At 44.0% G+C, this 24,978-nt stretch overlaps 1 protein-coding gene across 4 annotated transcripts; it reads right to left on the reverse strand.

Annotated features, from left to right (window-relative positions):
* Positions 1–16,862: 16,862 nt before the first annotated feature.
* Positions 16,863–24,978, reverse strand: LOC126989055 (intraflagellar transport protein 46 homolog). 4 transcript variants are annotated; one of them, XM_050847604.1, is made up of 10 exons: positions 24,835–24,978; positions 23,067–23,207; positions 22,352–22,477; positions 21,620–21,931; positions 20,298–20,440; positions 19,927–20,095; positions 19,260–19,394; positions 18,848–18,960; positions 18,448–18,575; positions 16,863–17,633 (listed from the first exon to the last, which is right to left on the reverse strand). In XM_050847604.1, the coding sequence occupies exons 1-10, from the start codon at positions 24,853–24,855 to the stop codon at positions 17,473–17,475; spliced, it is 1,449 nt and encodes a 482-aa protein (XP_050703561.1). In that variant the 5' UTR covers positions 24,856–24,978; the 3' UTR covers positions 16,863–17,472. The 4 variants fall into 4 exon arrangements, with proteins under 4 accessions (XP_050703561.1, XP_050703564.1, XP_050703563.1 ...); XM_050847607.1 differs by lacking the exon at positions 21,620–21,931; XM_050847606.1 differs by lacking the exon at positions 24,835–24,978 and having other exon boundaries at positions 22,352–22,449.

Consider the following 24,978-nt stretch of genomic DNA (forward strand, 5'->3'; position numbering starts at 1 on the left):
AGCTTAATCCTCACAATGGCTGCACCCTCCAGGAAGGCAGAAACGCAACGTCATCAACAAATTACATACAACAAGCGCACGAACGAAGAAACATCAATGCGCACACAAACATATCATTTATGATACATCAACTGCCATTACATTTTGTCAGAAAAAAAAATAATTCCTGTGATTATGTATATCATATAAAGCAGAAAGAATTTGCATGCTGTAATACAAACAAGATTACTCCTGGAAGCCACATTAATGATGCCAGACACGTGATGATAGACACTTAGTGTGATGAAATTACATGCTGTATTTCACATTATGAAACCAAGACAAGTGTCACTGCAGCACATTATTAGGTAAGGCAGACACCAAAAGCTTGTTACCTGAACAAGATTAAACATGACAGGCAAAATCCACAATAAAGCATTGCATACTGTTGGGTAGGGAAGAGAACAAAATTAATGCTTCCAAGCATTACACCTGAAATAAACAATGGCAGATATTCAAAGCTTGTGAGCTGAACAAGATCTGATTTATAACAGGCAAAACCAACAATGGTGCATTACATGCGATATCTGGCAGGGGATTCCTTGCATTACAAGTGGAAAGTGGCAGACACCTAAAGCTTGTTAACTGAACAAGATCTGATTTATAACAGGCAGAACCAACAATGGTGCATTACATGTGATATCTGGCAGGGAAGATAAATGATTCCTTGCATTACAACTGGAAAGTGGCAGACACCCAAAGCTTGTTAATTGAACAAGATCTGATTTATAACAGGCAAGACTAACAATGGTACATTACTTGCAATATTTGGCAAAGTATATGGAAAAAAATCTTGGCGTAACAAGAGTAATAGTAAATAATGGCAAATCCCACGAAGTATCTCTTCTTTTGATAAAACCTGTGCTCTTTGCTGCAGGGCTGTCAGAGTCTGTTTGCTCCAGCCAACATTTACTGAAATACTCCTGAGTCATGAGTGAAGTGTTGAAACTGAAGGCAAGTGAAATACTGTGCTTAGAAATCTATTAGCATTTGGACTTTGATAGTATAAAGCCAGAGCAAACCTCCTCTCTTGTAACCCATATCTCCTACTAGGCTTAGATCTTGGCATCTTGCAGCATGTTGAACCTGACCTCAGAAAAAATCCATCCCTATTGGATCTAAAAAAGTGCTGGCTCTGGGTAAAAACTGCCCAGGAGTTGTAACAGCCTGGGCTTTGAGCTGCCTTGCCTCCCGGCGCAGACGGCAGACTGTTGTGTGCAGCAATTTTCACTTTTCATGTCTGAAAATACATGAAAAATATTTAATCACAATTAGTCACAATTCTAAATAATAAAATATGTGCATGTAATTGCATTATTTTCAGTGCTATAAGGACAGTGAATCTAAGCATTGACACTATGTCTGCACGCCAGCTTCGATGGAAGGCTTCACTTAGATTGCCTGACACGAGTAATATTTTCAGGAGATGGGGGAGAGGATACAACTGGAGACTCTTGACAGATATAATGTCAAGATCTACAAGCACCCATTTGCCATATATATCTTTGACGTTCAGTCCATACTAAAACATTTGTCAATGTGTTGCCACACTAAAAATCTAAAAATTCCCTGTTTCTGCAATGTTAGTCATACCTAAGCCCTGCTAAACCATCCAAGTGAATCAAGAATGAGTTCCGGGCGGCAGCATGAGCCAATTCTAAATGGCGTCACTTAAAAAAAAATGCCTGCTTCATGACGGGCCTGGGCCGACTGCCAGACCCCTGAAGAAAACCTACCGGCGCTATAGGCAGGTGAAAAAATAAATAAAGGATCACATCAGAAGAATGGACAAAGTTTTGTTAGTGGCACTTCAAGGTTATGCTACCTCTTCAAAGATTGGCCAGTCAGGGTTTAAAGTGGAACAGGATAAACAAGAAACAGGAAGGTGTCTGTGGACACTACTGTTACTATCATTTGCCAGCCTTTGGCAAAATTTGAACCTATGCTATCAAGAACATAAGACCCATATGCTGATCACTCGACTAATCGTAACAGTACTACAGCCATAGAAACATAATAAAGAGTTTAAATTTATCATTCAAAATATCAACCTTTTTACATACCTTTTTCTTAAGATATGTAGCCTACTGGTGTAACAGTTAAATATTGAACTCAATTTGTATGCAGAGATGTGAAGTATGTTATTAAGCTGTAATGTTTCCAACACATTAGTTGTGATTAAAGCAACACGGAACAGTAACTAAAGAGGATAAATTATCTCTGAGAACAAGAGGTTCCTTACTATATTGTGGTGAGCTTGATGGCCGAGTCGAGTTTCTTACAACCCCATCAAGTTCACACCCTGTTGAGAGGCAATTTTTTAATCAAAGTGAAAAATGGATGCAAATGGTCACTAAAACTAGTTATTATACTTGGTATCACAAATTCGGGCAAAGAATTTAGGGAAGGACTCCCGGACTTGGCGCCACTGATGAGGTAAATGATCTCGTGCACTCATTGGGCTATAATATATACATTGTTATAATGTGTATTATTGTCTTGTTACTATATATTACCTACTGATAATGGAAATACATGTCAGGATTAATCATCAAATACAAGGAAAAAAAGAATCATGTATGGAAATTGTGAACTTTTAGGTTCATGTAACAAACAAGGTTTATTATACACAAAAAGGTTGGATACTTCAGATGTAAAAGATTTTTGGATATAACATCACCCCCTTCCTCCATATTGGTTCTATAAAGCAAGGGTTGGCTACAGCTGATTATTATTTGCGGCAGGTTTCACGACACTTTTTTTAGTGCAAAGCATCTGGAAATCAATGATCATTATAAGGAATACTTCTCATGATTAGCTACTAAAACTTGACAACCTAGAAGGATGCACCATCAGACTGTAAAGGATAGATATTTTATAAGACATAGTTACATTGGTGGATCCAAGGGGGTGCCCAGGGGGCCCGGGCCCCCCCATTGGTCCTGAGTGATACAGGAAAACTAGCTCAAAACCGCGCTGCGGCTAAAACAATGCTTTAGCACAAAGTCCAGGCCGTTATACCCATTGATTTAGGTCACTCCACCAGTTTTTCAAGACCAGGACTGCCGAGAATGGCTAATCGGTAATGCTAATGCTCCTTCCACCTGCAAAAAGTCTCACGTCCCCCCTCAAACTCATTTCCTGGATCTGCACCCAAAGACATACCGTAGCATGGCTCAGTGATCATGGACAATAAAAATGTTAAGACAATCAATATGCAATCATTTCAGGATACCTAAATCAGCATCCATATGAAGGAATTCTACAACTTAAAAGTGATGTTGAGCAGGGCATGTGTTAAGTGACTCGCACAGTCTATTTTGTGAAGTCATAATTAGATTAATAACACAACAATCAACAAACACTAGATGAAGTATTCATTCCAAAATCAGTACATGGAGTTGGTGCAGTGCAATGGGGACCACATTCCTGCAGCTCACCAAGAGGGTTGGATGCTGCCATGTACTTCAGGGGGTGGTTAAATGTCTTCACCCTTGGCCTCTTTCTTGGACTCTCCCCTTCAGCTGCCACATTCTCTTGGATGATATCGGACGTGTTCGGATCCGTTGGGATGTGGTTGTGTTAGATGTGGAATAACATACGACAGTGGAACATAGAAGGAAAGAGTATGTCCACACGGTAAAATACAGAGATGAGGATTGCACTGCATCTGTTAGGTGATTACAAGATGTAAATTTAAATTCTCTGGATACTGAAAGGATGTACGGGGACGACTGGGTGAGAAGGGAGAGAGATGCAGATTTTGATGTTATATAGCTAGTTACACCAATGAAGACTTAGGACATAAACATTCAAAAAAGACCACAATTTTGGCTGCTAGACGGAAAAGCACTAGATGTCAAAGTGCCAGGACATTGAAGGAAGCAATAATAAGAAAAGCAATAATAATTAATGAGTATAAATATATTTCTGATATTTTTGTTTATCTTAATACTAGTATTGGAATTTTCAAACACTAATAATATAAAAAATAAATATTGATAAATTAATGAAAATAAATACATTATTTGTACTAATACTACCACTAACAATATTAACAGCACTGCACCTAATAGACTGAGCAATAAACTGAGTCTGAAATATAACCATAATTAAACTGTCTCTGTCTGAGTGTTATGTGAAGCTTGCTCCATGCACCGTGATAGGAATGGCATAGATGCGTGCAGGTTGCTGAGATACTTACAGTCACCAGCCACTTGTAGATTGGCACCAAAATGTGTCGGAAGCATTGGCGGCCAGCTTCTATTTCTTTAATTATTATTTTCTTTAAACAAAGGAGACAGCTCAAGGACAACAAAGCGTACTAGAAAAAAAAAGCCCCACTACTCACCGCTCCCAAACAGACAAAAGTAGAGTCTTGATACACTATTCTTGAAGGCCAAATTATAGGCAGGAGGAAATGCAGACGAAGGAAGGCTGTTCCAAAGTTTATCAGTGTAAGGGATGAAAGAGTGGAGATGCTGGTTAACTTTTGCATAAGATGTTTGGCAAGATAGAACATGCAGTAATTGACTTAAACTAGAAAAGTATAGATTTAGGAGGGAAATGGGCAGGCATTGGTTTAGTAATAGGGTGGTGGGGGAATGGAATAGACTCAGCAATCACATAGTGAGTGCAGGGACGATAGCTTGTTTTAGAAGTAGACTGGATAGCTACATGGACGAGGCTGACAGGTGGTAGTGGGGAGGAATCTGGAGCTTCCGCGTATAGACCATTCGGCCTCTTGCCGCGGAAGGAGGGGAGGCATGCAGATAGCAAGTTCAGAACAGCTGTCAGCGTGAAAATGATTAGAATTTCCACATTATCATTAATATATATATATATATATATATATATATATAGAGAGAGAGAGAGAGAGAGAGAGAGAGAGAGAGAGAGAGAGAGAGAAAAAAAAGTTCCTACTGTTCATTTTAATATTTATCTACCTTTATTTTTTTATTTAAAATGGGAAATAACCAGACTGAAGAAAAAAAGTAGCAACATTTGCTGCTTGATCCCATGTAGCAACACTGCTGATGGGTACTGGGGGTTGGGGTGGGTCTGGAGGGGGGGAGGCGCCTGAATGTAAACAACGCTGCTCCTGCGCCATCTATTGCAACCGACATACACCACCACCCGCCCACGGTCTCCCATAGAGGCCCCCTCTCCTGTTCCATAGTCTCCTTGGTTAGGACCAGGAGGTCTTTTGCTGTTTGCTTTTCCATTGTACCTTCCTTCCCTTCCCTACTCACCCTACCCCATTTCTTTCCCCCTTCCTCTCGTTCCCATCCCTTGCCACATACATCTCCCTCCCTCCCTCCCTTCCTTCCTCTACCGCTCCTGCTTCCCCTCTCGCCCCTCCCCCTTTCCTTTCCTTCTCTCCTCTCCTCTTTACTCTCATTCCCCTCCCTCCCCTCTTCCCTCTCGCTTCCCTCTCTCACCTCCTTCATCCCCTTTCTGCCTCACCTTCTACTTACCCTTCCTTCTCTCCCTTTCCTTCCTCACCTTCGTATCTCTCTCCCTCACACCTCTCGCACCCAACCTCCCCTCTCCCTAGTTTCCTTCCTCAACCTCCCTCCCCCTTCCCCTCCCCAGCTCTCTTCTTCCTCTAGCAATCCTTCCCATCAGCCTCCCCTGCAACACCCACTTCCAAACCTGCTTATTCTCCATCAGCTCAATCCATTGCCCAGAGCTTCTTTTCTCTCTCTCTCTCTCTCTCTCTCTCTCTCTCTCTCTCTCTCTCTCTCTCTCTCTCTCTCTCTCTCTATCGTTGCTAGCTTTCATCTCCGTCCTTCCTCCGCTCCCTTCCTTCCTTCAGCACCCTCTCCCTGCTGTCCCTCTCCCTGCTGCCCCTCTCCCTGCTACCTCTCCCCCTAACTTACTTCTTCCTCCCTGTAGAAACAGAGAGTGTTGAAACCATCAACTTCTTTAAAAATCGCATAGACCAGGGGTTCTCAAAGTGGTCGATATCGACTCTCAGGAGTCGATGGGGCTATTCAAGGGGTCAATGAATAGCCAGGGGGTGGAAAGGGGGTCGATGAATAATTAGGGGGTCGGTGAATGTTTACTGCTGGGGTCGAAGAGACCATTGAGGCCTCCGCTTCAAATTCTCGATAATAATTTTTAAATATCTGAAGACTGACACACACATTTAGATTAAAAATATATAATAATTTCTTGAATTCAGACAATAGGTAAATTTTTTTCAGCAAATCTTTAGAAATTTCAGCAGTGCTGGCAACACTACCTTTAACCAACCCCTCCCCCTCATCGTCTCTCGCAGCTCTACTGTCCGTACTATGGTCCGAACAGGATGCATTCCTGTCTCTGTCACGTACTGAGTGACCGAGCGTATCCCCTGTGGCGTCCCTGTGGCCGCTCTGTCCCTAGAGCTCTCACCTCAATACGGCGCGTGCGCGGCCAACCTTCCCGTCCAGACTTCGCCCTCATGAGCACGTGGATCGACTAACAACAAACGCACACACACACACACACACACACACACACACACACACACACACACACACACACACGTGCGCACACGCCGCATTGCTTTCTTTTGCAAGAAAGTATACATGCACCATTTCATACTGTTCATAAATTGATTGTCTCAAATAGGCAATGATGACATCTACGTGAAATGATATATACTTACTATCAACTCTGTATTGTCCCTTAGAGATGGCCTTCGCCACTCCTCTCCTCTGAAATATCTGCCATGGCTCCTGATGAACCTGGCGTGTGCGTACGCGTGTGTGTGTTTGTTGTTAGTTGATCCACGTGCTCGTGAAGGCGGAGTCTGGACGGGTGGGTTGGCCGCGCACGCGCCGTATTGAGGTGAGAGCTGCGGGGACAGAGGAGCCACAGGGACGCCACGCCGCCACCCCACCCACGTCTCTCTCGCTGTCTCGCATATAGTAGTCTCGCATATAGCAGTTCAGGGCACTCTCAGCTCCCGTAAGTGTGGTCCGTGAACTGATTATTGACTTGCGTTGAAAATTATGTGTAATAGACATAATGGTTGCTGTTGCTGCTCAGAAGAAATGCCAACAACATTCTCAGGAATATTTGAAATATGGATTCATTACTTCATTAACCAATGACACCATGACATTGTGTCTCTTGTGTGAAAAGACTTTCAGTAATGGTGCCATGAAACCTGTAATGATGAAGGGCCACCTTGAAAGGGTTCACTCTGATAAGGAAAACAAAGACCTTGACTATTTCAAGACACTGAAAGAAAAACTCAAAAGTCGACCAAATATCAAGACTTTTTTCAAAGCACCCGCCAGTGGTGATACTGGAGGAGGTTTGACGCCTCATACAACATCTCCCTCATGATAGCAAAGAAAGGAAAGGTGCACACTATTGATGAGGAAATCATAATCCCAGCCATTAAAGAAGTTATAGAAACTGTTATGAAGAAAGATTCTCATTCTGTTCTGAAAAACATGTCATTAAATAACAGTACAGCGCAAAGAAGAATTGATGAAATGGCGGATGATGTAGAAAAAAGAAAACTTGGTATCTTGGTATCTAGCAAGTTATCTCTACAACTCGATGAGTCAACTTTTGGCAGCTCTAATCTTCTCATGGCCTCTGTGAGGTATTACACTCAAGGTCAAAAGAACATTAATGATGAATTTTTGTTTGCCCAGTATCTCACAGCTGATGCAACAGGTGAGACAATTTTACAGTGTGTGCAGCAGTATTTTGAAAAGCACAACATACCTCTCAGTAATATTGCTGCAGTGGCTCCTGATGGTGCACCGGCAACGCTTGGCCGGTACAGAGGATTTGCAAGCCTACTCAAAGAACAATTGCGTGATGTACGTACGGTACACTGTGTACTGCACAGGCAACATCTTGTAGCCAGAAACTCAGTGTGAACTGCATGATGCCTTGAAAGTGTGCATCAGGGCAATTAACAAAATCAAGGTACATCCACTTAACTCACGATTGTTTGCACTGCTGTGCCAAGAGAATGATGACATGTTTAACCAATTACTCCTGCACACTGAGCTAAGGAGGCTGTCTAGGAGTCACAGCTTGCAAAGACTTGTTGACTTGTACAACACAACTGTTCAATTCCTGGCAGACGTGGACTCATCTCTATGCGAAGAGTTGAAAAAATGCAAAAACGACCTGTTCTATTTGGCAGACCTCTTTTCTAAATTTAATGAAACACAGAAACGTCTGCAGGGTAAAAATGTTACCATCATTCAGGCCAGGACAGTTCTGCTGGGATTCCAAGGCAAGCTAAGCTTGTTTAGAGCTTCACTGGTACGTAAAGATTTTCAGTATTTTTCTAATTTACAAGAGATACAAAGTAAAAGCATTTCTGATGGTGGCCTAGAAATATACATGACTCATCTGGAGAATTTAACTGAAGACTTTAAAGTGCGCTTTGAAGACCTGGCGAAAATGAAAGTGCCTGAATGGATCCTAACACCGTTCGATGTTGAAATAGGGAATGCAGACATTGCCTTACACCTGCAGGAAGAACTCATTGACATGACTGTGGACCTGGAAGCAAGTGCCTTTTTCAGAAGAAAAAGCCTCCGTGAGTTTTTTATCAACAAGAACAACGTTGCTAAATATCCTCAACTTTGTGCAGTGGTTGAGCCATTTTTACTTGATTTCCCAAGTTCATACATGGCTGAAGCTGGTTTCAGTCATGCAAACGCAGTCTTAACAAAACAGAGGAGCAGACCGAGCTTGGAAGAACGAGGCGACCTACGGCTGAGGCTCACCAACCTGCAACCTAATATCAGCGTCCTTGTTGATGCCCATCAGGCACATCAGGCACATTGATGATGTCAACAGTGAAAGAAGAAGAGTATGTTGCACTGAGAATTACGTTACATAAACTCGTACACCTCGACATATTTTCTTACTGTGTGTTACCTTTTTATCATACTGCACGTCAACTACTACTTCTACTACGGCACGTCAACTACTACTTCTACTACGAATACGACTATTCATAATGATTTTGACATCGGTGTTTTTTTTTCTTTTCTTGAATTAAAAGCTACAGGGTCGATAGAAATTTTGAAACTTCATTGGTGGGTCGACGAGTTAAAAAGTTTGAGAACCCCTAGCATAGACCGTCACTTCGTGGCCACAGGAGTACACTGAACGTACGTACCGAAGTGTTTGGGGCTGCTCTGAGGGCACAAAGTGACTGTCGAGTAGATTATATCGCCAGAGCGGGCAACCTCGTAATGAGCCAGTAGACTTCCTGTGGCCTGTCTTTCCATGTTTCCATATTTTCCTCATATTCATCCCCCCATCCTCCCCATCCCTACCCTCCTCTCCCTCCTCACCCTCCGAGAACAAGCTTCAAGGTGAGCTTAGGAAGAGGTCCAGCGTGGTGGGCGTGTCTCAAGGGGTCACGGATACGTGTAGGTACAGCAACGACTTTGCCGGTGGGTCCAGAGGCTCCACAGGGGCCACAGGACAGAGTACAAGGAACAGCTACACGGGGAGTGTAGATTACCAGAACAAGCTGAAAGGCCAGAGGTCGGTGTGGTGACCCTAGATGCGGACAAAGGCTCCAGCAGGCCTTAAGCCACGGGAAAAGATTTACCCTCCCGAACAGACAACTCATGAGCTTCGAGAAGTGGAAGTATCCCCACGACATTAGGAAGAGTCTGGAGCAGCGGTTCTCAACCTTCTTCACTCCATTCCATCCTTCATGAATTTTCAACATCCTTGTGGCTTCCCTTCATCTTTTTCCCAAACCCCAGCCGCCAAAAAAGGTAAAAAGTGTATATGAAGAGAACACCTTTGCTATATTACAAAGCTGACAATCATAATTATCTAGTATTTTGATAGATTGTTGTGATATACTTACATCACTAGACTACAAAAGACTAGTGGACACTCGCCTCACAGCAAATGCCTAACATTATTTAGAAATGAATAATCTCTAACAGTTCGCAATGGCCCCCCTAAATTCTTGCTATGGCCCCCAGGTTGAGAACCACTGGCCTTGAGTGTCGGGAACGCCTACAAGGCGGTCACGCTCGCTCGCCGCCCATCCATCCACCCTGATGTGTGACACGGTGCTCCATCCTTCTCGGCAGACATGCCTAGTAACGGTCCAGGCACGGGCGCCACCATTCTGTGGAAAAGAGGACTCAGGAAGAAAACAGTGCGTGACGTGTTGCCGCGTAAAGGCAACTCGAACACAAAATATGCACGCGTCTGCTCTGTACATTTTACAGAACACTATTACGCAGATGACACAAAGTACAGGATGCTCGGCTTGTAAAGCCTAAGAGTCAACGAGTCCTGAAGAAAGATGCTGTCCCGTCCAGGACCAAGAGATCCTGGTCCCCTCTCTTTTGCTGCCGAGTGGCGTGTGTCTCAACAGTTTACCGATACAGTAAAGTGTATCCATGGCACAGCGACGACTGTAGAAGCACTAGGTGGCACAGTAATGGCTGTGGGTGCAGCAAATGGTACAGGGGTGACTGTAGAAGCACTAGGTGGCACAGTAATGGCTATGGGTGCAGCAGATGGTACAGGGGTGACTGTAGAAGCACTAGGTAACACAGTAATGGCTGTGGGTGCAGCAGATGGTACAGGGGTGACTGTAGAAGCACTGGGTGACACAGTGGTGACTGTAGAAGCAGTGGATGATACAGTGGTGACTGTAGAAGCAGTGGATGATACAGTGGGGACTGTAGAAGCAGTGGATGATACAGTGGGGACTGTAGAAGCAGTGGATGATACAGTGGGGACTGTAGAAGCAGTGGATGATACAGTGGTGACTGTAGAAGCAGTGGATGATACAGTGGGGACTGTAGAACTGTAGAAGCAGTGGATGATACAGTGGGGACTGTAGAAGCAGTGGATGATACAGTGGAGACTGTAGAAGCAGTGGATGATACAGTGGGGACTGTAGAAGCAACATATGGTATAGGGGTGTTTGTAGATCAAGTAGATGACAGTGATGATGCAAGAGGTGGTAGAGTGATGACTTTAATGTGGTAGATGACAGTGATGATGCAGGAGGTGGTACAGTGATGACTTTAATGCGGTAGATGACAGTGATGATGCAGGAGATGGTACAGTGATGACTTTAATGCGGTAGATGACAGTGATGAAGCAGGAGATGGTACAGTGATGACTTTAATGCGGTAGATGACAGTGATGGAGCAAGAGATGGTACAGTGGTGACTTTAATGCAGTAGATGACAGTGATGATGCAAGATGTGGTACAGTGATGACCTTAATGCGGTAGATGACAGTGATGATGCAGGAGATGGTACAGTGGTGACTTTAATGCAGTAGATGACAGTGATGATGCAGGATGTGGTACAGTGATGACTTTAATGCAGTAGATGACAGTGATGATGCATGAGATAGTACAGTGATGACTTTAATGCGGTAGATGACAGTTATGATGCAGGAGATGGTACAGTGATGACTTTAATGCAGTAGATGACAGTGATGATGCAGGAGATGGTACAGTGATGACTTTAATGCAGTAGATGACAGTGATGATGCAGGAGATGGTACAGTGATGACTTTAATGCAGTAGATGACAGTGATGATGCAGGAGATGGTACAGTGATGACTTTAATGCAGTAGATGACAGTGATGATGCAGGAGATGGTACAGTGATGACTTTAATGCAGTAGATGACAGTGATGATGCAGGAGATGGTACAGTGATGACTTTAATGCAGTAGATGACAGTGATGATGCAGGAGATGGTACAGTGATGACTTTAATGCGGTAGATGACAGTGATGATGCAGGAGATGGTACAGTGATGACTTTAATGCAGTAGATGACAGTGATGATGCAGGAGATGGTACAGTGATGACTTTAATGCAGTAGATGACAGTGATGATGCAGGAGATGGTACAGTGATGACTTTAATGCAGTAGATGACAGTGATGATGCAGGAGATGGTACAGTGATGACTTTAATGCAGTAGATGACAGTGATGATGCATGAGATGGTACAGTGATGACTTTAATGCAGTAGATGACAGTGATGATGCAGGAGATGGTACAGTGATGACTTTAATGCAGTAGATGACAGTGATGATGCAGGAGATGGTACAGTGATGACTTTAATGCAGTAGATGACAGTGATGATGCAGGAGATGGTACAGTGATGACTTTAATGCAGTAGATGACAGTGATGAAACGAAACAACGAGTCAGCGAACGAAAAAGGAAAAAGAAACAGACGAGATGCAGGTAAGGCGGCAAGGTGCTCGATATTTCTAATTAACCATCGCATGAACTAACGAGAGAGAGAGAGAGAGAGAGAGAGAGAGAGAGAGAGAGAGAGAGATAACGGAGCAGTGGGTGGCACCGAAGAGATGGTTTCCACTCTATTAATTTTCCGGAGATGTCAAGAATAATTATCGACCACTGAATCTCCCTTCCTGTCGTTGTTGTTGTTCTTGGTGGTGGTGGCGGTGATGGTGGTGGTGGTAGTGGTGGTGGTGATGGTAGTGGTGGTAGGGATGATGACATGGTAGTGGTGGTGATGGTTACAGTGGAGGTGGTGGTACAAGTGTTATTTGTGGTAGTGGTGATGATTGCATAGTTGTGGTGATGATCTTAGTGGTGTTATTAGTGGTGGTGGTGGTGGTGGTGGTGGTGGTGATAGTGGTGGTGGTGGTGGTGGTAGTGGTGGTGGTTCGGTTAAGTACTGACACATACTTATACAACACGAGCTTATGTTACACTAAGTGAATTATGGAGCACTCTACTCCACTCTCTACTCCACTAGTCCCCCCTCCTTCCTACCGAACCACTTCTTCCTCCCTCCTCCCTTCATCCCCCTTCCTTCCACTGCTGCCTTCCTCTCCCTCCCCCGCATCCTTTCATTCCCATCAACCAACTCATCACCACCACCATCAGACCAAACTCCTCCCCCTTCACCACCGCCTATTTCATCACCAAATCCATCATCACCCTCACCACCATCATCACCAATCATCCTCATCACCACCTATTTCATCATCACCCTCACTACCATCATCACCACCACCACCACCACCTATCATCACCACTACCACCACCACCACCGACCACCACCACCACCATCATCACCACCACCATCACTTGACCTAGAAGATGCATCGAGTGGAAGTAATTAGTCACGTGATATTGAACAGTGCAACAAACTCACGCACACACAAATGCAGCTGGAGCGGAAACCTTTTTTAAAAATTATGACAACTATCGCCACAGTAAGAAAATCCATTCCCCAAAACCTCCGTCTCGGGAATGCGACAATACACGAACTTTTAAATATTTTCTTAACATCCTGAAAGAGAAGAATGCGTTAGGCTCGACTCAACACGCAAAAATGAATAATTAAAGCGTTTTGTGTTGATTTAATTCCTTTTTCAACTGATTTCATATATTTTCGACTCTCGCTTCACTCTTCCCTCGCCAACCAACTCCATCACCACCACCATCCAACCAAACTCATCCCCCTTCCTACCACTGCTTCCTTCCTCCCCTCCTATACCCCCATATCCTTTCATTCCCATCAACCAACAACTCCATCACCACCACCATCAAACCAAACTCATCCTCCTTCACCACTACCTATTTCATCACCAAATCCATCATCACCCTCACCACCATCATCCTTATCACCACCTATTTCATCACCACCCTCACTATCATCATCATCAACCCCCTCACCGCTTTCTCTTCCCATCACATCCCCCTCCTCAGGTCCATAACAATCGGGCCCCATATGCGACTATTTTCCAAGGTCACGGAGAGGATTTAGCGGGTTTTCATGGGTCAGCCTTTCAGAGATGCAGAGATCGGTTACAACTATTACTACGATCAGAAAACTCCATGAAAACCCCAGTAACTTCTACGACAGGCTACTCAAACAGGCGGACTGAGGTGGATACGTTTAAAACTACAAGCCTCAACTCAACCTCCTACTCCTACCCACTATCCCAACGCTTCTTCCCATATAATGCTCTACATCTCTAGTTTTACCGGCGCCTCATCTAGCTGTACTACATCTACAAGTGGTGTTATAAATTGAAAATTGTTGTTGTTCTTAACTCAAACGAACTTAAACACCCGGCAGAGGGGAGGAGGGCCATGAAGACCAGAAATTGGGGTACAAACACTTACTAGTCAAGTTGTCCAGCCGAAATGAAGCGGTTCTGCGATATATGTATTGGGGGAAATTGAAATACTGTAAATACTACTTTACGGCGATCGGGAAATGCAGAAGGACCAAAGTAGGCTAAGAGTATAATGTACAAAGGAAATGGCAATAGAAAAGTAAAAGACATGTGAAAGCAATGTGTACGGAACCGGGATACGTATAGTCTTTTAGCGTCGATCGGCGTCATTGATAACGATCAAAACAAACAATACGACTGTGACAGCGGCCCCGAGTGCTGGATTCAGGCTGTTAGGGTACGCGTGCGTGTGTAAGTGGGTGAGTGACTGTTTGGTCATTGCATTTGAAGACTAAAGTTATTACTAAATAATGTGTGTTTGTCTTATGTTGTGTTAATATATTCTAGTATTAATATATTTCGTTTAACCTGTTGCTTTAATTTTCCTACTGAGGCATTATACCACTGACTGGCTGGCATTTTCGGTCCTAAATGACCGGGGTAGGGACCAGAGCCTGCTTTGCCCTTATACATCACTGCATAGCAACCCCGCCCCTGACAGTGCCAAAGAATCGCCTCCCCAATATTCAGTCTACTGTAGGAATGGCCCATAATCTTGGACTGTTGGACGGTTCGCCGAAGTGGCACGCCGCCGAACCGTCTCGCTGTCGCCTGATACTTACGAAGCCTCGACTCGGGGGTTCAAGGGCGGCTGGGTGATCCTCCTCCTCCTCCTCCTCTTCCTCTCCTCGTCCTGGCGTGCTGCAAGTTTTTTCTTCGGTTCTCTCGTGTGCTTCTAGTTCGTCGGGACTTCCAGTGACTTTCAGAACAGTAACACGCACCAACACACCACAGAAACACTATAAAACTCGACATTATTATCCAGTTGGCTCCCCCCGCTGCCCCTGGCCCACGCGCAGTGTTGCCAAACATCAACATTCAAATATTCAATGTCCTGTTGTATTTATATTTTCTACTCTGTCTAACTTTGACTTACATCTGTTTGACCTTAGGTATTTGAGTATTCTGAAGATTTCTTATTGAGTTTTCGTAGTTTGCTTTGGTATACTCGTTAAAATGTATAGGTAACCAGGGTCTGATTTTAATTCTGGCAACGCTGTTCTGTGTGTGTGTGTGTGTGTGTGTGTGTAAACAAACTATGATTTTTTTTTATAGTAAAGAGGATGAAGAGAGATGTTTTGGTACAGGAAGAGAAGTAATAAATAAAGGAAAACAAAAAAATGCTGGAAAATTAAGTGCCGGTAATATAATAAGCTATGAAACTGGAAACAGAGGAATAACGAAAGAAATAAAGTAATAATGAGGGAATGTATGAGTTCTGGTATGGGTGAAAATGCAAGAAAATAAGTTATAAGGAGAAATAAAGAAATGATAAGAAATGAAGTACCCTACCGGTGATATATTAGAAGGGAAACAAGACAATAAGGATATGCATGAGAAATAAAGATGACAAACAAAGTAATAGAGAAAGAAAAATAAGCTCATGAAGGGAAATAAACCACCGATGATATTTGAGAGGGGAAACAAAGCAATAAGGATGATAACGATGAGCGTGAGAAACAAAGATTGGAAACAAGGGAATAAGGAAAGGAAAACAAAGCAAACTGAGGATATGCATAAGAGTTTGGGTATATGGATGAAGCAGGAAGAGAAAATAATAATAATGAAAAAATTTGAAAGGGGAAATAAAGCAATAAGGATCTGCGTGAAAAACAAAGATTGGAAACAAGGGAATAAGGAAAGGAAAACAAAGCAAACTGAGGATATGAATAAGAGTTTGGGTACATGGATGAAGCAGGAAGAGAAATAAATAATGAAAAAATTTGAGAGGGGAAACAAAGCAATAAGGATGTGCGTGAGAAATATACATGGGAAACAAGGGAATAAGGAAAGGAAAACAAAGCAAACTGAGGATATGCATAAGAGTTTGGGTATATGGATGAAGCAGGAAGAGAAATAAATAATGAAAAAATTTGAGAGGGGAAATAAAGAAATAAGGATGTGCTTGAGAAATAAAGATGGGAAACAAGGGAATAAGGAAAGAGAAACAAAGAAAACTGAGAATATAGATAAGAGTTTGGGTACATGGATGAAACAGGAAGAGAAATAAATAATGAAAAAATTTGAGAGGGGAAACAAAGCAATAAGGATGTGCGTGAGAAATAAAGATGGGAAACAAGGGAATAAGGAAAGGAAAACAAAGCAAACTGAGGATATGCATAAGAGTTTGGGTACATGGATGAAGCTGCAAGAGAAATAAGTAATGAAAAAAAGGGAAATAAAGTAACAATGAAAAATAAAGTAACATAGAAGGGGAAATAAGAGTAATAAACATATGGATGGAAAGGAAAGGAAAATATAGAGGGGGAAATACAGCAAGGAGGATGTGAATGCAGTTATGATTAAGGGGCAGTTGAAGAGTTGGCACATACAAGACAACGAATGAACCAAAAAAGTAAAACGAATAAAGAAAAGAGGCAAGGGAATGAATACGTTGCAGAGATAGAGATAAAACACTTTAGAAAGCCATATTCAAACTCTGCCCAACTTGACATTAACCCGGTACCAGCGACGGGCCAAATTTGTGGCTTTACCGTGTACCAGCGACGGGCCAAATTTGTGCCATGATATAAACCCCCCAAAACAGATGATACATAAACTGATCACAAATGCTTTGATATATATTATGGAATGGTTTGTGGGAATAATGATTTATTTTTATTTTTCTTGCTTAGAGGGACCATTGAAAAACATGATCCCTGCTGCTACTGGGTTAATTTTCATATATCTGAGGTTCCCAAAAGTTAGATTGATGAGAATATATGTATTTCTAAATAGTATCAGTTTCACAGACCACAGATAATCTCATGAAGTAAAGATATTTTAACGGACGGTGAGTGTCTACTACCTCTATTAAATATATGGAACAACTTGCACATCAATATCACATCTATGTATCTGTATATCTGAGCTGCTATAACATGCTGCCAGTCTGTTACCTTGAGGCACAGATCTGATATATGACTAGAATGATGACTTCCCTGGACCAAACACACACAAGGATCACCTCCATGAACAAGACACCTGCTAGCTAACCAAAGTATCAATTTATAAGATGTTGGTGCTTCTCCTGCTCTGCCATCTTTTGATAAGTCGCCAATATATAGAGAACTGATCACTTTTACTTTCACTGTACAGAGAGGTCATCACAGGCCCTGTCAGTATAGCCATGGAAGTCACCTCTCTCTCCCTCTCAGCACATACATGGCAAGGGAACATTACTCAAGGACTAATTGGTCACCCGTGGAGTCATCGTTTTCTATGTAGTTTTCCTCAGCCAGCTGCCTGAAGTGGGCCGAGTTCTTGAAGACCGAGTAGAGGGTGAAGAGGACATGCAAGGACTGCACCCGACTCTTGTACACAGGGATGTCCATCACGGCTGTAACACAGAAAGCCACTAGTTTCATGGACAACTCAAAATATACATCATCCTGCAGAATCAAATGACACAGGAATTTTCTTCTATCTGTATTTCCTCCTTCTGAAATTGACCTCCCTTTCTAGCCACTCAATCAATTTTCTTTTGAGGGAGCAGCATTTAGCAGGCTCTTTGTTTTTTGTTTATGTTCTTGAGCTTCCTTCCCTTTTTCCCTTCCTTTGATGTAAAAAAATAGAATGCATGCCTCCATCTTCTTCTGCATGTCGTGAGAGGTGACTAAAAGGGATGTATCAGTTAATTAACAGGATCATCCACTATTTGTAAACTAGAAGTTGGGGGCTGCCTGTTTGTAGGGCTGCCCAAACTATTCAGTCCAACAAGCCCTCTGCCCATCCATGTCTGACTTGAGGCAACCATTTGTTGTTCTGATAGTGCTGACCTAAGAGGGAGGCTTGGAACAGAGTTTCTTCAGGGCTTGGTGAGCAGGTATCATTAGCACTGAAATGTCCCTTAACCCAGTAGCAGCGACAGGCCAAATTTGTGGATTTACCGTGTAGCAGCGACGGCCCAAACTTGTGCCATGATTTAAACCCAAAAAAATAGATGATACATAATCTGATCACAAATGCTTTGATATATATTATGAAATGGTTTGTGTGAGGGGTGATTTTTTCTCATTTTTCTCGCTTGGAGGGACCATTAAAAAATATGATCCCCGCTGCTATCGGGTTAACATCCTTTTCAGAGTCCTAACATCCTTCAAGAAGCCAACATCCAACAAAGGCTCTTAGAGAGTTGAAGCCTGAAAACTTACCACAAATGATGTCCACATAGTCTGAGAGCTCCACTTCCAGGGCTGCCGTGGGGAGGTTGACTTCCTTGAGCAGCTCCTCCACCTCCCCGGGCCACTCCTGCATCAGGGTGTCGATGTCTGGCATGCGTCTGCAATGAGAGGAACCCGTCACCAACAGCTCCCCGTTATTTTATATCTCCACTCATACCGTCAGTACAATATGGGGATGTATATCTATCATAAAAGCATTGCAAGCAAGGGTATCTCTGAAACTTGGTACTTTACACAGAATAAAAGACTACATGTAATGTGATCACAACAAACTTAACCAAGTGTGAGTCTATTCTAACAAGGTAACAACACTGCCGTCTTGCTGCTGAGGTGTGGCAGCCTTGGCACGGCCCCCCTCAGAGACACTAACTTGTTGTAGTGGACGGTGGGCGGAGGTTTGCTTCGGTGTAGCTCACTGATGTCCCGCACCCACTTCTCTATCACCTTGCCATTCTTCTCGGCGTTCTCCACTGTTTTGACAGACTGAAATAAGATGGAAGGAGTGTGTATTTCTAAGATGTAAGCATCAAATATCTCTCCTGGGCAAAAGGTGGGTTAAGGCCATGTCTTTGTAGAGTGCCCTAAACTGGTTAAGATGAAAACTGAAGGATTAGACTTATTTGAAAGAATACTGGAAGCAAATACATCATATGGCTTTAATGAAAACCAAAACACGATCTCACATACATAAAAGATTACAAGAGGTTTACGAGGCATGTATTATCAATATTATTGATGAATATGAGAACTGAATGCCTCTCCCTACTACATAACCCCCTCACCATAGACTTAGCAGTGGTGTGCTTGGCGAGGGCCCTCAGCTGCAGGTCCAGCACCGTGGCATCACTCTGCCGGGCGCTGGGTTCGTCCAGGACCTCCAGGCCCACCATGGAGGGCTTACCGTCAGGGGGCGGGATCTGCCCATAAGGTCAGGGAAGAGGAAAGGAAATAACTTCTCAGTTTCACTTGATTCCTTTCAGTATTATTATTCTCCTTTGGAACACATTGAAATTACCTGAACTAAAAACTGGTTTACCAAAACGATAGTAGATGAAAAAACAGAACAAGCAGTGGTGTAGTTAATGTAGATACAATAGAAAGTTTCAGATGGATTTACAGATGAGGAGGGCAGATGGTTAACTGTTGGTTCTAAGGAGCTGACATATGTGGCAGCTATAGCTTCTTGTGATTTAATTATACCCTTTTGTATCCTCCTGTACTCTGGGGAACCAAACTGTTTTGGCTTACAGTCATGATACAGTGACTACTCAGCAGTAACAATCTGCCTGAACTCTTGAAATGCACCTAATTCCTTACTCCTACGTGAATCCTTCCTACCATGAAGACAATCCACCTACAATTCCCTAAAGCCTCCATACTACATGGACAACTAAGAGATTCAGAGTGTACAAGGCATATTAACTGAGATGATTACAACATCTCGCCCACCTTTATGAAGGCATCAATGTCCCCCACGGCTGGAATATAGTCCGGGATGTAGGGACGCAGGCGGTGCTCCAGCTCAATGGCCTGCGGTGTGTAGCGTGTGATGTACGAGAACAGCTCCGATATCTCCGGGCTGACGCTCAGGTGTTCATAGTCTGCTGGGTCATAGGCCCTGCCGAGGATACAGTGGGTTGGGCTTCAGGCATGAGTGATATGAATAACTACTTTGCCTTCATCCAAACATACTACCTCCTCTCTTTTTATGCTTTGCTTCATTTCCTCCTCAGCCTTTCACAGATGCATACCAAACTATAATCTTACTTTGCCTCTATGCATTTCAGTGTTTCTGCTTCACACCTTCCCACGATACTCACCCTTCAGGGGCCGGGGCCTGGCCATCCTCTTCCTCATCGTCATCGTCATCCTCGTCCCCGCTCCCGTTGGGCACACTACTGGCAGGGTGAGCAAGGGGCATGGGCTGTCCAGGGCCTCCCATTACCCCTATGTCACTCAAGCCCTGAAATAGTGCCACCTTTATTAATATTTATAATTTTCAAAGGCTTAATGAAATATTTTGTATCAGTGTTAGAGATTTTGCAACGAATACATACTTGCTGTTCAAAGTGAAAAGTAAGGATTTTATAAATTAGTAAACATGTCAACACCCATGAAGCAGAGGAATGTGTATGTACACGGTCACACTCATGATCAAAGCAAAGGTAAACGGCTGCATGACAATAAAATGCATCTGACAAGTCACGTCCAGAGCTGACAGCACGCAAGACAAAAGAAGAAAGCAATTAGAATACTGAGATCGCATACTAACTAACCTAAGTTTTCTTTTACTGAACATCATCCCAATCTACAAATCAAACCCTCTATTTACCTTTGTATTTACACACTGTCAATACTCTTACTGCTTTTTAGTATTTCCTGATTTTGGTTCATTTAGGTCTGTGTACACTCATGCTCCTAAGTGTGCAATGACAAACCTCACTAACATTACACTTATTCATAGTCTTTAATCATACAGAACTAACTTTTTAAGATACAGTTGGGAAGGCATAGAATGCAAAACAGAGACAATGGATGTGATCACACTCCTCAGAGTCAACAACTCCCACAACAACTTTTATATTTTGATTTCACTTTGATTCCTTTAAATTTTAATTCAGTTTAGCTCTTTGGCCTTGGTGGTCCTTCTACATAAAGAGTCATGATCACAGACGTGTTCTCTCGACACTCAGAGAGGTTAACCCAAAGCTCCTTCAGTGCGCCTTACTCCTAGGGCAGACGCTGTTGGTGCACTCATATCCAGGCCACCGCCGGGCAGGCTCCATGGGCACTGGCAGCAAGGCATTTATTTCTATCACTTTGTTTACTCTATAGTCAATATGAAGATCCTCCCTCATCCACTCACACTCTGCCAGTCCTCATGAAGCCCATCAGGTGTGTGCCCCAAGTGTGGAAGAAAGTAACTGTATAGTCTGCATTGCACTGGCATGATTACATTTTTTGTCTGTGCCAAGTATTCACATTAACTTCTCAGCCTTAACTTCAAACTTCAGCAGATTTGTATGTGTGTGCACTGACAGAAAACATTAACAGAGGCAAAAGTTTTGTTCCACACGGCAGACAAGTGAAAAAGATGAAGCTCTACATTCAAGGCTGTGAGGATGGGACTGGTGGGCCTTACAGTGGTTTCTCCCATGTTGTCCTCATCTGTATCATCATCGCCTTGGGACCTCCCCATGTGGTAGTGTGGATGATCCTGGTGGTGGGGGGAGGAGGGGGCAAGGTGGGGAGGAGGAGGGGCATGGGACGGGCCAGGCTGAAAGTCATCATTTTCATCCTCTTGAAGACCATCCATGTTCCCTTCTACCTCCTCAACCTCTTCCCATAACTCCCCACCATCACCAGCATCATCGCCTCCCCCACCATCTCCACCATCACCACCATCACTAGCGGTGGGGGGGTCCAAAGGCCCCTCCGGAAGGGCTTCACCGCCCTGTGGTCACAGCGCGCCGGTGGGTCAGAAGAGCCTTTGTTAGCAAGGCTCATTTACACAAACTTACCAGAGCAGCTTTACATGACTTACAAACTTAAGTATACTGGAAATTAAGTCCAACCTCATTAAGTGAATCAAATCAATTATCTACATCACAGCAAACCACACAACATTACATTACAGATGGCAAACCTTCTACACAAAAGGCAGACTATCATGAGGTTAAAAAATGGCATGATCTTGGCCCTAATGTGTAAGCAAAGTGGCACAGAAATAGAGAAGAATTTACATCTTAGAGAATTTAAAGTAGTAGACTAAGGCACTGGCTTTTTTGTTAGCAATGAATGACTAACAAACATACTTAGTAGCTTCAAAAAGCACATAGTAAGCAAAACAAACAATATACAGGACTCAGCCTACCTTGTCCTCCACCTTGGGCTCAAACTCTTCCTCCTCGGCCGTGGTCATGGCAGCGGCAGCAGCAGCACTGGGTGGGGGCTGGGTGGACTCTGGCTTAGCTGTGCGGGATTGGGGAGGAGGGTCTTCCTTGGAGGAGATGATGAGGGGAATTACTGACACAGCAATTCTCTAATCAAAATCTAAGACAAAGACCTCAATAACTATGGCAACATATAATGTTAAAAAGCAAAATGCTAGAAGTGAAACAATTGTGTGGGATATTATAGGTTAAGAGGACAAGTGGGGCATTCGTATTACCTGTTGTCTGATAAACATATCTTGTGCTACAAAAGCCTTGCAGATAGGATGGAATATGTGGTTGATTTCTTGATAAACAAAAATTCGGCAGAGAGATGTATAAGAATTATTAAGCATCAACAAATGAATACTGTAATCATTATGAAAATTAATAAGACACAAAATATTTTAAACTTGTGTACAACACCAACTTATAATGATGCTGAAGTGGAAAAGTTCTATAAAGATGTGGAAGTAGCAATGAAAAAACTTAAAAACTCTTCTCAGCCGTCATGGGAAACACTGATGCCAAAGCTGGAAACTAACGCCTGAAATCCTAAAAATACAAACTAATAAGGTATCTTTACAATCCCAATCTGAGCACAAAGTCTGAACTAACTTCCTTCCTCCACAGCCTCCACTACCCACAATGACTCACAGGGTGCTGGGGGGGTGGGGGGGTGGCTGTGTTCTCGGGGCGGGGGACCTGCAGATGAGACTGGCTACCCTCCGATGTCTCTGTTGTCGAGATTTCCGTTACTTCATCATAGTCACAGCTCTCAGGCGGTGCTGCTGCTGCCTGAAACATGGGGGGTTGCTTGTGAATCATGGCCCATCATAGTCACAAAACACTAAGATTGGTATTCTCAGACACTTCCTCCTCTTGCATTAACTATTTTCAAAGACTAGAAAGGAGATTAAAAGGGTTATAGTGAGTCTTTTTCATGTTCACAGTAAAGAAGAAGGGTCAGACTACCACCAGGGCCATAAAACTACCACTGGAAATGCCCACAACTCCTACAAAAGCCTTGCTAAATGTGTGTGCTTGGTTGCTGAAATGCTTAACCCGGTAGCAGCGGGGATCATGTTTCTTAATGACGAGAAAAATGAGAAAAAAATCATCACTCACACAAACCATTTCCCCCCTCAGCCATCTCTTCCTTCCCTCCTTTCCTCCCTCAGCCATCTCTTCTTGCCCTCCCTTTCTCCCTTAGCCATCTCTTCCTTCCCTCCCTTCCTCCCTCAGCCATCTCTTCCTTCCCTCCCTTCCTCCCTCAGCCATCTCTTCCTTCCCTCCCTTCCTCCCATAGCCATCTCTTCCTTCCCTCCCTTCCTCCCTTAGCCATCTCTTCCTTCCCTCCCTTCCTCCCTTAGCCATCTCTTCCTTCCCTCCCTTCCTCCCATAGCCATCTCTTCCTTCCCTCCCTTCCTCCCTTAGCCATCTCTTCCTTCCCTCCCTTCCTCCCTTAGCCATCTCTTCCTTTCCTCCCTTCCTCCCTCAGCCATCTCTTCCTTCCCTCCCTTCCTCCCTAAGCCATCTCTTCCTTCCCTCCCTTCCTCCCTCAGCCATCTCTTCCTTCCCTCCCTTCCTCCCTCAGCCATCTCTTCCTTCCCTCCCTTCCTCCCTTAGCCATCTCTTCCTTCCCTCCCTTCCTCCCTTAGCCATCTCTTCCTTCCCTCCCTTCCTCCCTCAGCCATCTCTTCCTTCCCTCCCTTCCTCCCTCAGCCATCTCTTCCTTCCCTCCCTTCCTCCCTCAGCCATCTCTTCCTTCCATCCCTTCTCCCTTAGCCATCTCTTCCTTCCTCCCTTCCTCCCTTAGCCATCTCTTCCTTCCTCCCTTCCTCCTCAGCCATCTCTTCCTTCCTCCCTTCCTCCCTTAGCCATCTCTTCCTTCCTCCTTCCTCCTTAGCCATCTCTTCCTTCCTCCTTCCTCCTTAGCCATCTCTTCCTTCCTCCTTCCTCCCTCAGCCATCTCTTCCTTCCTCCCTTCCTCCCTAGCCATCTCTTCCTTCCTCCCTTCTTCCCTTTAGCCATCTCTTCCTTCCCTCCCTTCCTCCCTTAGCCATCTCTTCCTTCCGTCCCTTCCTCCCTTAGCCATCTCTTCCTTCCCTCCTTCCTCCTTAGCCATCTCTTCCTTCCTCCTTCCTCCCTCAGCCATCTCTTCCTTCCCTCCCTTCCTCCCTTAGCCATCTCTTCCTTCCCTCCCTTCCTCCCTTAGCCATCTCTTCCTTCCCTCCCTTCCTCCCTTAGCCATCCCTTCCTTCCCTCCCTTCCTCCCTTAGCCATCTCTTCCTTCCCTCCCTTCCTCTCTAAGCCATCTCTTCCTTCCCTCCCTTCCTCCCTTAGCCACCTCCTCCACACCCTTCCTCCCTTAGCCACCTCCTCCACACCCTTCCCTCCCTCCCTCCCATTGCCCTCAGCTCACCGAAGACGCTCCCAGGCTCATATGACGCGTCTGTGCGCCTCCTGCCCCCTCGCTACTCCGTGTCTCCTCCCGTGGCACCCTCAGGAAGGCAGGGTGAGGACCTTCACGCCGCCGCCTGCACGCAAAATTCCTCTCCACGTTTGT

Source organism: Eriocheir sinensis, unplaced genomic scaffold, assembly GCF_024679095.1.
Source record: "Eriocheir sinensis breed Jianghai 21 unplaced genomic scaffold, ASM2467909v1 Scaffold1032, whole genome shotgun sequence".
Lineage (NCBI taxonomy): Eukaryota > Metazoa > Arthropoda > Malacostraca > Decapoda > Varunidae > Eriocheir > Eriocheir sinensis.